The 12,074-nt window shown below is 37.4% G+C and overlaps 1 protein-coding gene across 1 annotated transcript; it reads left to right on the forward strand.

Moving 5' to 3' along the window:
• Positions 1-7,660: 7,660 nt before the first annotated feature.
• LOC136408440 (uncharacterized) lies at positions 7,661-9,009 on the forward strand. Its single transcript, XM_066389398.1, has one exon. It carries the CDS (start codon positions 7,761-7,763, stop codon positions 8,901-8,903), a length of 1,143 nt encoding a protein of 380 aa, XP_066245495.1. The 5' UTR covers positions 7,661-7,760; the 3' UTR covers positions 8,904-9,009.
• The last annotated feature ends 3,065 nt before the right edge of the window (positions 9,010-12,074 follow it).

Raw genomic sequence — 12,074 nt, forward strand, 5'->3', positions numbered from 1 at the left:
CACTGGTTTTTGTTTATTTACACCTACGAGTACCGGTCTCCGCACGGAGTAGCGGCGCATGTCAAACATTCATCGTTTCGCAACCCAAGCCAGGGCAATATTCGCTTTGGTCCGCTGGCTTAGGCATCCGGAATGTTACAAGGCCTTATCGATTATAATTTCATTTTCCATCGTGATATTTTGATCGTTCCTTCTGTAGGCGAGGTTTCAACTGATATTAAAAATACTACACATTTACAAGCTGTTACACGAGTCGAAAACGGTGCATCCTGCAATATAATTTTTTTGCAAGAAATATTGACTCCCGATTAACGCCACTGATGATCATCAGGGACGAAGAAAATAGTTACTCTCCATGATTACTTCATTAAATATTTTTTTAATATCGCATTTCGTTTATGACATATTTTTTAAAAAATTGAATAGAAACTTCCACTTTCTGTATCTCAGAAACGGTATGTCTAAAAGGTAATGTTTCTCAAACAAATTCATATTATTTTTCAATTCTCCATTGATCCCTGAAGTTTCCGCCATGGAAACCGTACTACTCCTCGAGAAAACCCTTCAAGAACTCAAAAAGAGGTAAACATAACTATAGAAACTTATATAGCACAAATTTCCTACACATCTCTAAGTTTCGCAAATATGTTCGGATCTAAGGCTGTAAAGTGGGGAAAGATGAGTGTTTTATTACCTGGAACTCACTATAGAAAATCCATCAGGAAGGTTAGACTAATACATGGTTATACTAAGGCTCACACTCTTGAATATAATTCTCATATAATTACTAGTAGAAACTTGCAACAGCACAGGTGCACAAGAGCACTTGCAATTCAGTGGACAGTTCAACAGTTAGCCAGAAATTAAGACAGAGGCCAAAGCTATTTGTTGAGAACGAAGCCGTAACAGTATACAAGACATATAGCATTTGGTCCTTAAGAGAGAGCTATTTTTTTAGAACAACCTATGGGCGTTGGTTAAATTCGAAATAAGTATATACAGAGTTAGCTACGCAACAACTTCATTAGAAAATATTTGCCTTCCCACTATAGTAGCCCAATGAAATTTAGTTTCAGATTAGAATCGACTATTTTGTATCCAAGTAAAATGTTTTCAAAATGGCGGCACTTCCGGTTATACCGGAAGTAGCTACCAACTTCGTTATACGGAAAAACTTCCCTAAAGCCGGGCAGATTTCAAAAACCAATTAATATACACACATATTGTCGCATTTGAAAAATTCGTGTTAAAACGCATTGAAGTGGAGAGACATTTGATTAAACTACTTTCATTGCCCACTCCAGAAAACCAGTGAGTATCTCTTAAACAAATCGATTTATTCGTGAAATATGAGTTTCCGTGGTTTTAACTCTTTACCAAACAAATAATTTTTGACTTAGTAAAACCATTAATTCCGAAGACATTTTAATGCATTTCCAGTGTTCAACGAGTTCTACTTTCAGCAACATGCAATATGGTTTAACGTAACGCGATTAGTTTTCGTGATACGATTATCGAAAAGAAAGTTTAGGTTTTAATTTCCTATATGCGAGTGCATCTTTTCTTGTGGAACCATTCGGTTTAATTGACCAAGGAAAAAATCGTCGTTACAAGGTAAAAAACCTCTACAGAAGCTATTGCGGCAACGGATCGTTATTCGCCATTACTCCGGTGCGAAAAAGAAATTTGTATAAATCTGGATTCGACTTAACGCTCTCTCAATCCCCTTTTAAAGCAGTGAACAAAATAGGAAACAGGAGATAGAAACGTGATATTAAAATTGTTCGATCGTAAAGTGATTTGATGTAACCTATTCTTTGTTCCGCTCAGTTTGGTCTAAAAGTTTCCTAAACTTCTTCAAGTTTTAGAGTAGTTTTGTTGCATGTGTATTAGGGCAGATAATCGACTTCTTATTTGCCTTTTCTTTCATGGTTGCTGTTATTTTCTGGATGTCCCCAAGATACCGGTTTTTTGAGCGAATAAATCTTTGATAAAGCTGACACAAATCTTTTTCTTTGCTAAATAATGTAGGTCCAGCTGGAACCGATACTGACACAAAGTAGGATTTATATTCTAATATCCGCCTCTCAACTATGGGAACAATTTATTTGGCGGAAATAAACCCCCGTTCGTTCATTAATATTCCAGTCCCGAAACAGAGCCGGCTCGGACTGGGGCCATTTCACGGAAAAAAGTCGATATTGAAATCAGAGAAAATTATGTCCAACTCAATTTAAACTTCCGAGTCCTGAAGAGGGCACAGGTAAGACAGCAAATCCCGAACGGGACTATACTTTTAATTAATTTCGAATTTTAAACTTAATGTCAACGCTCAAGAACTACATCCGAAGATAAATATTTGCGGGCAAAGCAAGCTTGGAAAATTTAATGGGGTTATATCCAGTTTATAGAGGTTGAACGGTTCGGGGATGTTTGTTTCAAAACAGAGTTCAACGCGTTATTTCAATCGATTAAGTTCGCGCTTGTGTTGGCGTAGGTGTATACAGGAAGCTTTGAATAAGAAAATAAGACTATATTTTCTTTAATAAAAAACTCGAAATTACACCATTTACTATGATAACAGAAAATTGCATTGGAGAATTCATGTGGTACTAATTGTAACTAGTACGCAAGCACCCGAACTAACTCGAGAATCAGCAATTTCCCCATTTTGTAAATCAAATAAAGTAATCTTTTCCAGCAAAATTTGCATTTCGCCCCACAGTGTACTGAATGAAAATTCGATTGTCAAGTTGTAGATACTCCTCCCCTACATACGTTTCCAAATCGAGACAAATTATAGTCATATTATCCTTCCTCAATATCCTTTATTTCTCTGGGTAAAATAGACAGAAGTCTCAGTCACATCCTGAAAAGTTAATAACCAATTTTCCAGTATGTGTGTAGTGTAATACACCCTTATGTTACGCCCATGTATCACAATTTTTCGGTAATATACTTGGCATGGCTAGACTTTAGTGCCCGTTATCCTCAAATACCGGGTGCCCTGTATAATAAAACTTTCACCCTTTTTCTTTATAAGAACTAGAGTTTAAATACAACCACGTTTCGTTAAATCGGTATAACTGCAACACCCCAATGAAAGATCAATCTAACTACTCATCTAAGTGTTTGTTTTCCTTTAAAGATATACATAATAAATTAGTCGATGATTTCCTTGTAATCATAGTACGCCTATGTGTGCTAGCCCTCAGTTCTAGCATTTAAGAACTTTACACGATTTGCAAACTCTCCCTTAGTTAAGTTGTCGCGTTGACCTGTGTTTAGTTAACCGAGTTCTTCATTTTTGTAAACCTGGTTGAGGTGCACTATTTAGCAGTGAAATAAATTACTTCGTAAGCCCTTTCCGAGTTTGCTGTTCCAAGATCTATTGCAGTGAAATAAAGCACTAATTTCCAGTAAAATCAACACTTTGTCCCACAGCAATCTGAACGAAATTTCGATCATCAAGTTGCAGTTACTCGGATAGCGTACGTTTCCAAATAGAGACAAATTGTAGTCATATTATCCTTTCTCGATTTTCTTTATTTTTCAGATTGAAGAAGCTACACTCATATCTTGAAAAGTCAATAACCAATTTTCCAATATGTAAATGGAATAAAATAGTTATTTCCGGCAAAATCGACATTTCACCCCACAGTAATCTGAACGCAATTTCGATTATCAAGTTGCAGTTACTCCCTTAACGTAGGTCTCCAAATAGAGACAAATTATAGTCATATTATCCTTTCTCAATTTCCTTTATTTCTCAGATTGAAGTAGACAAAAGCCGCACTCATATCCTGAAAAGTCAATAACCAATTTTCCAATATGTAAATGGAATAAAGTGGTTATTTCCAGCAAAATCGACATTTCACCCCACAGCAATTTGAACAAAATTCTGATTGTCAAGTTGCAGTTACTCCGGTTCATGCCGGTGTCCTTTTCTAACATGTTTGATTTTACATGTAGCAATTTTGACACCGACTTGTTAAGAACTGAACACCGCTCCTCTTTAAAAAGTCCTTTAATCAACTGTTACACAACTTCCATTCCAAATTACCATAAGAACCTGTTCCAATTAGTGTTTCTAATTATTCAATAAGAATGTGACGGAGAGAAAGGGACGCATTTCTTCTTAAAGTGAATGGCTTCAGCTAAGAAATCTGATGTGTACGTAGTTTATATAACGTTAAAAAAACCAATTTGTCCCCTTAATGAGCAATTTGATAATAAACTTGTTTATGTTGTTACAGTCATATACTTTCACAATTGAAGTAGTTTTCGAGATATTTGAAGCGGGCAGTACTTGCTTGCCCAATCTCTAAATAGACATTTAGCCCTAATTAAATGAAAAATGCCACCGCATTCCAGCTCAACTGATTAAATTTATAATACCCCGCTCAATGAAGGGCATTAGGGTCGGACTTTCAGATTCCGAAGTAAAGGATTCGCGCAATTCCGGGGACGAAAACGTTATTGTTGCGAGACCGTCTTAATTGCATTAGTGTTTTCGAGGCCCTGTCTGCCTCGCACTGATACCAACCCATTAAGGGCAAAGGGCGGATGTAATTTACCAAAAATATAGACGCGAAGCGGCAAGATTAACTTATTTTAATTCGGATGCCTGAAAATTAGGGCGGGATTTCAGTGTGAGTGACTGGAGTGTTTCGAGAGGATCCTAATTAATTAAAAATTGATCAATTCAAGTCAGTCAGTACTGGACAGTTCGATGAAGCCACCAACATTGAGGGGATAATTATTGGTGTTGAACGACGTTATGTGATGCTATGAGAACCATAATGAGAACCATCAAAAGTACCACCCAATGGCTGCCTGTTCTTGGAAATGTGGGACCACTTCATCTAAGGAGAAGATTGGCTTTGATGACCAGCGAGTGGTTAAAGTGTAGTGGGGATGATTATATTCTAAGAATGCAGAAACTATAGAACCCCCCACAGAAATACCCCCACGGAAACCCCCCATAGAAACTATCTGAACAGCTGCTTAAGGAGAACTTTGATGTCAGGCAAGCCTGGCACGAGGAGTTTGTTTTCAAATTTCCTGCATTTGAAAAGCCTGCTCAACAGTTTGATGTATACTTTAATATTAGCTCTCTAGGCAAAGGATGCCTCAGAGAACAAATCCTGAAAGTTTGGCTTGACTAGAGATTCTCTAGAGGGAGGTGCAACTCCTCAAAAGTTCTAGACAGTTTTACTTTTAAATTTGTTCCGGCGACGAAAACGTTGTTGTTGCCAGACAGTCTTAATTGCATTAGTGTTTTCGTGGTTTAGTCTACCTCACACTGATACCGACCCATTAAGGGGAAAAGGCGGTAATTTACGAAAAACATAGACGCCAGGCGGCGAGGTTAACCGAAAATAGCCAAATTATTGACCAAAAACATCAATGCATCTGAATAAAATAAATTTGCCCTTTGTCCCTAATTGGCCCTAAACTGTACGGGGCAGACAGGCTCTCGAAAACACCAATGCAATTAAGAGGGTCTCTCAACAAATAGCGTTTCCGTCCCCGGAGTACTCGCAAATTATTTAAGAAATTTATCGAACGGCCTAATAAAAACCTCCAAATTTGCCTCTGCTTCTCGTTCAGCAGAAGATACTTCTGCGAATGTGTCTTGAAAATGTGACTTGAATTAAGACTCTCTAGAGAGATCATTTTAAACTCAAATTTAAAGACGGTCTAACCTTTAAATTTGTTCAATTTAAGCCATTATTGAGCAGTCTGCTGAAAACCTCATAATTAACTTCGTATTTCCTCTCTTTCTAGAGGACATTTCTGAGGATGATTACTGAAAATTTTACTTGAATAGAGGCTCCAGAATGATCTGTAAGTCAAACTCCAGCGAATTATAAAATTGTTTTTACTTCTAAATTTACTCTATTTGAGAAAATTGTTGAACAGCCTAGTAAAAACCTTGATATTAGCTTTTTTGCGTTCTCTCTTAGTAGATAATATCCTAGAAAATAAGCCCTGAAATTTTTTCTTGAACAGGAACTATCTCTAGCGAGCTGTAGTTCCTCAAACTTCAAGACAGTTTTGCTTTTAAACTGGCTATATTTCAGACCTTTATTAATGTTTTAACAAAAGCCTCAATCTTCTTATTTTCTCTCTAAATAGAGAATACCTCTGAGACTAAATTCTGAACTTTCTGATTGCACAGAGACCTTTTAGAGGAAGCTGTCTCGCATCATAAATTCAATACAGTTTTACATTTTCAGTAATTTTATAATAAAACATCATTGCCTAAGCCATTGAAACTTATTAAGCGTTATGGATTAAGTTGTCCAGTATTTGAGCCAGATATGTGAGTATCTAGTAATTTTGACGTAAGATTTAGTCTTCCTACTTTAAAAGCTGAAATTTAAATCTGGCAACATCTTTAATATAGCCAGAACTACGTCACGCGATCTAAGCTCACACCTGCTTTCAAACAAAAGAATGATGCATTGTTGCCATTTTTTATAGTAGCAAGTAGTTTTCCTGGGAAAGGATAAATTGGATTTTTGCCATTTTTCGCGAAAAAGAGGGTTCTTGCTAGAAATTTTGATTATATGAGGGGGAATTTTGAAGAATCGTTCAATAGGATTTGAAGACTTAAAAATTACACCTACTTTGCGTAATTGAATCGAAGATTTGGTTTCTATGAAAAATTCTTTAGTAAATTTTGTCACTTTATATTCGTTGTACGTACTTTTGACTAAACGTTAGAAATTCCAACTAACTTTACATCATAAAGGTCAATAATTGTTTCCTTTGATAAATCCACACTCTTCTACAGCTTTCTCTAATATTTTTGATAATAAATCTATGATCGACTGTTCATATAAACTTGAAAAGCACTTGCATATCTTGCTCATCCAACCGTACGATGTCTGAAAGTCAATCACCTCATCGAACAATCTCAATGGCGATTCCTAAACGTTGCACTAGGACCGTACAAGGAATATTCTTCTCATTTCCTTCTCGGTGCTTTCATCTTGTTGCATAATCTCAGGGATTTTTGGACTAAACCTTGCTCTCTATCTAAACAAATCCGGTGAAAAAGCTACTTTCTACTTTTTAACTGGCATTGCAAATAAAACATATTTAATCGCAAGTAAATAATTAAAATTCCTTACGCTTTAACAAATCCGAGTTAAAAAACATGTAAATCCAGCCCCGTAGTTTAAAAATTTTCCTCATCTACAACGGCAGCAGCAGAGAAAGTACTGAAATTGCACCGATGTCCGACCACACAATTGAACAGGGGGAACTACTTACATATAAGTTAGACTATTTGACTCAGATCTGTTCAGTTCACCTTGACATTGCACCGTAATTTTAGCAGATATGTAGATACGAACCCGTTATTCTTTTAAAACAAGTTTCAGTTGCATTTGCTCTTAGTGGTTTTGGCATTCCTGTGCAAGGAGAACGGAAAAGAATAACATGATTTTTCAGGTAAGTTGATGTAACTTATTTATTCATGCAAATCTTTATAGACTCCAAAATTCCCACAAACTTCGCTGGAAGAAATTTGTGGAATTTCCGCACCATTCCATTTCCTCTCGAACTTTCTATCTTTCTTCCACTTCACCAGCCGTAATTAACAATAATTAACATGTTAAGCTCTACTTCAAATTGCTCTGCTTCACGCATTCATTTGCCTCGTCTTTCTCTTTCAGACATTGTTAACCTGCACTTTGGTGTTAGTGGGGGCTCAAAGGATCCCCAAATCCATAGGGGTGCAGCGCCGCATGAGCTACTCCCCTAATCAAGTCCATGCCGTGCAGGGGTACGGGGATTTGAGGGCTGAGGGTTCTGTGAACACCAATTATCCCCATCAGCAGCTAAATAACTATAACAAGGGGAGGGTGAAATATACCAACGTTCAGCAGCCTCAAGGGGGGAGTCATTTCAACGTGGGGTACAATTTGAGGTTTAAGGATGAGCCCAATAAGAACTTCAATTGGTTTCAACAGCAGCGCTACCCTCAGATCACCACAGGGAAAAAATTTGAAAACGCTGAGGTCATCAGAGGTACTTTGAAGAACAACGAGAAAGTAAGGGCTCCTTTAAGCCCTGATATGTCTCCGCAGCAATTTGTTTCTCATGCGTACCAGAAGCAATTGAGACCTCAAGTTCAAACTAAGTATACTTCTACTCAAATCAGATTCTCTCCGTCATCATCTTCGTCGGGATTCAACAATTACAACACGCAGCAAAATATATTTAAAGATGTGGTGAGGTCTACAAGACCTGAGCCTGTACAGTATGATTACACCAAATGGGAGAGCATAACACCAGCCAGCCAAACTGAAGAGGCAATTCAGCCTGAAGAATTCGACGAGTACTTTAAGAAAGAAGCTGCAAGGGACAATCAACAATTTGCCAGTTTTAACCACGAAATTGCTCTAAAGAACAGTGAAACTTTCGACTTTAGCAACGTGCATGGCGAGATCTCTTTCGGAGACAGCAGCAACGGGCAATTTTTTGACAACGTTTCTGGAGGATCAGACAGGCATAGCACTACACTTTCTGTATCTGGAGCCAATAAAAATAAAATCCCTGCTGACTTGGACATTGAGTCACACATACCTGAAAACCTCAAAGGTGTAAAACCCCTCCCTATCGACACCAGTCTATTACAAGACCCAGTTTTGACCACCTCCCTGAAGGGCAATCAAGATGTATCCAAATACGGTAAAATCCCCATTCACTTTGATGTTCGACAGGTCCAAGCTGCCATGCAGGAAGAACTGCATAAAGTTCAAAAATTCACTCCCCAAAATTACAACCCTTTAGGATACGGAAATGCGGTAAACTACCAAGAAGACCCATATAAAATTGTGTCAATGAGGCCCCCTCCTCCTGCTGCGGCTCAGACTTTGAGGTATTGATTTAACCTAAAGTTGATTATTATTTAGACTGACTAATGTATATTATCGTTTTTAATATTTATTTTTTTATTTGTTTTTTACTATCCTTGTTGTAATATATTGAGTTGATGAATTGAGGTGCATTCGAAATACTGAGTTAAAGCAGACGAAATTATGCCGATTATTTGAAAAATCGTCCCGAAGTTGCGTAATTTTGCACCTCCTTGACGGCGCATTCGCCTTTTTGTCCAAAAAGTGCGAAATTTGCTGAAGGGTGCAAATAAAAATTTCCGAATTAATCATCCTTATATTTAATTGCATTTGTTGGATTAAGATTAGAAAAGTTAATAAACTCAAAGTTTGAAAGAAAAAGTACTCGCTTGCCACTCAAAATTGTGAAAATTCCAAGGTTGTTGTAAAGAATTGATGTACTCTACTGTTTTTCTTGAATATTCAAAATTGATAGTTTTAAGTTATTACTTACTCGGATAAAAAGCCAGTGGTGTGCCGAAGAGGTAATAAAAACAAGGGCGTAGAGGATACAACTTTCAAATAAGAACACTGCCTTCTAATATCTTTATGGCGCCAGCTACCTCACGCAACTTCAGCCTACGGTTTTTCAAAATTATTTTGCGGATTTTTTTTTATGTTTTACAGAACAACTGCCGATTTTGGGCAACCAGAGCGTTCAGCATCATCGATGTTTAAATCCAGCATGCCAATCAACAATAATTGATTTCCCTGGTACAGAGTGTCCATAGCTTTTATCAAGCCAGTTTGGCTTGAACAGTATTTTTGCTCTTAAAAAAGCAATGTTTAGTCAATATACGAAATTCTATTTTTTTATCACTACAACCGCTGTACCCTGTAAACTGTCAAAATGTCATACAATTTTGACAAGTATCGTTTGAAGGTTGGCACCATCCAGAAATCACGTGGGTCTGTCAACAGTGTTGCCAATGTGCATATGTCAGATCGGACATTTGTCGAGTAATGAGTTAGTTCAGGTCTGCAGTTAGCTCAATGAGTATCGTAGGTTTCTGTCCCTTTCATTTTGAGGCATAAGCACTAAACGTATAGATAGAATTTTTCGCCGTTATAAGCTTGAAATCCGTCAACATGGAGAAATACTTTTGTCTCCCAGACGGCCAGAAAATAGAGCTTGCAGTTGACATAAAAGCAATTATTAAATAGGAATAAGACGGCTGTCTGCAGAAATGAAAATAACTATATCGTATGACACGAGCATACTTCTCTGTTCTAGAACTATTTTTATCGGTTAAAACTTCTTTTCTACTGAATTGTAATTACTTTTAGGATCATCTTTCATCAGAATCCAACGATAAGTAGCTTCAGAGTACGATTATCTTTTGCTTGTATGACGTCTTTAATAAAGTTTGTAGTCGTTTTGAGGTTCCTCCCTCACAAACTTGGAACAAAAGTAGTCCCAAAACCCCAGTCCTCAACTAACAATTTTGATGAGGTATTTATCAGCGCCGGGAGAATAGGAAACAACAACAAAGCGAACTTTAAGAAAATTTAGAGAGTCATAGAGTCAGCTCGAAAGCCGTTTCATTAAACCCGCATTGTCGCGTTATTTTAAATTCAAAGCGCCCCGTCGCTAGGGACTAATGACAAATAATTTCCAGGATATAATTCCAGGATTTTCGTCTGGAATTCTCAGGTTGGGATGGATTTAAATTGTTTTACGGCCTCGGTGACAGCTTATCGTTCGCTTATTGTTATCGACGACAACGTTATTCCACAATGGCACGAGATTAGAATTTTCAGACGGCTTTTGTGTTATTGATGATCAGAAAACCCCCAGCAAAACAAATCCCTCATCGTTGTATCATTTAAACTTACTGTGACAGCTAACGAGGTGAAATTTATAAAAAAAGCTTGCCCGTTTTTATATACAAGAAAATTTGCATACACTCAACTAACACTGAATATGAAAACCGCCTTGCGGCAAATTCTTTCCTGGGCTTTAATTTGTGCCCATATATTTCCAAGGGAACTAATGGCTTCGTTAAGCATGTGCCATCAGAGCAATGTTTGAATAATCCTCTGGGGTAATGAAGTCTCGACGCTCCCTGCATGAGGCGCACAAACAAGTTGAAAAGCACGTCATCGAGGGAGACTACTATGAAAACCATTTTTACTACATTCGCAGTGTGACAAGGAAAAATTTTCTATTCGCCATTTTCTCAGGACTAAACTGCTGACGTCCTTTTCATTTCAAGGTTCATGCACGTCAGTCCTTAAATACAATAAAAGCAGTTCCTGGCGTCATAAACGTGTATACGGACGCGCCGATCGCCGCCTTTCCGCAAGAATAAAGGTATCAGTGTCAAGATAGTAATATGTAATTTACATAATATCGCGATATGCATACTGCTTCATGGGCAGATTTACATAGGGCCCGGTCTAAGGGCGCAGAAAGAAAGATCGATTTTCATCGTGGAAAAATGTAAATTTCTTTCACGTCGCTTTTGGACGCGCGACAAAGGAGAGACTGCCGACAGCAGGTTTATATTGTGTTCGAGATTGATAAAGAGATGCACATACCAGATGTTAATTAATAAATAATATAATGGGAAAAATTCACTATTCTTGACAATATGGAGTACGACCTGTTGCGGATAAGATAATACGTCATTCGACACGCTTTCACATAGGGAGCCATCTTTGGGAATCATCATAAAGCAGCCTAGAAATGTAATATGTTTCTTGACGCTATGGTGTATATGTGTTTTATAGTCTTGAATGGGTGATTTTTAGTTTTTTGACTTATGTATGTTTAGGGTGTAATGATCTAAGGGTAGTAGTCGCAGTACTAAACCGGGGGAAGTCTGCAATTCAGCCCTCACGGATTCTTTTCGCTGCATTGTCCCCTTCCTTTATCCAGAACCGGCTTAAGTAATTTATGGACGAATCAGAATGTGTTTAGACTCAGCAATTTTCAGAAATTATTTTGTCCTCTTCATTTTTCTTTGCTCCACCTCTAAATTCGATATTGCGTTCAGTTACTATACCTAGAGGATGATTTTTTTAATTATATTATAGAAAACCTTTTATAGTCATTGGCATATCGCAGTCCCAGTCTCAGAAATTTTTCAAATATCAATATTTATTCGATATACTTTGGTACTAAATTTTCTAAAAAAAACGCTTTTAGATTGATAAACG

This window comes from Euwallacea similis, chromosome 4, assembly GCF_039881205.1.
Source record: "Euwallacea similis isolate ESF13 chromosome 4, ESF131.1, whole genome shotgun sequence".
In the NCBI taxonomy this organism is placed as follows: domain Eukaryota; kingdom Metazoa; phylum Arthropoda; class Insecta; order Coleoptera; family Curculionidae; genus Euwallacea; species Euwallacea similis.

Bases quoted from the DNA above. Each gene is read 5' to 3' on its own strand.
- LOC136408440 (XM_066389398.1), top strand. From the start codon at position 7,761: ATGAGCTACTCCCCTAATCAAGTCCATGCCGTGCAGGGGTACGGGGAT.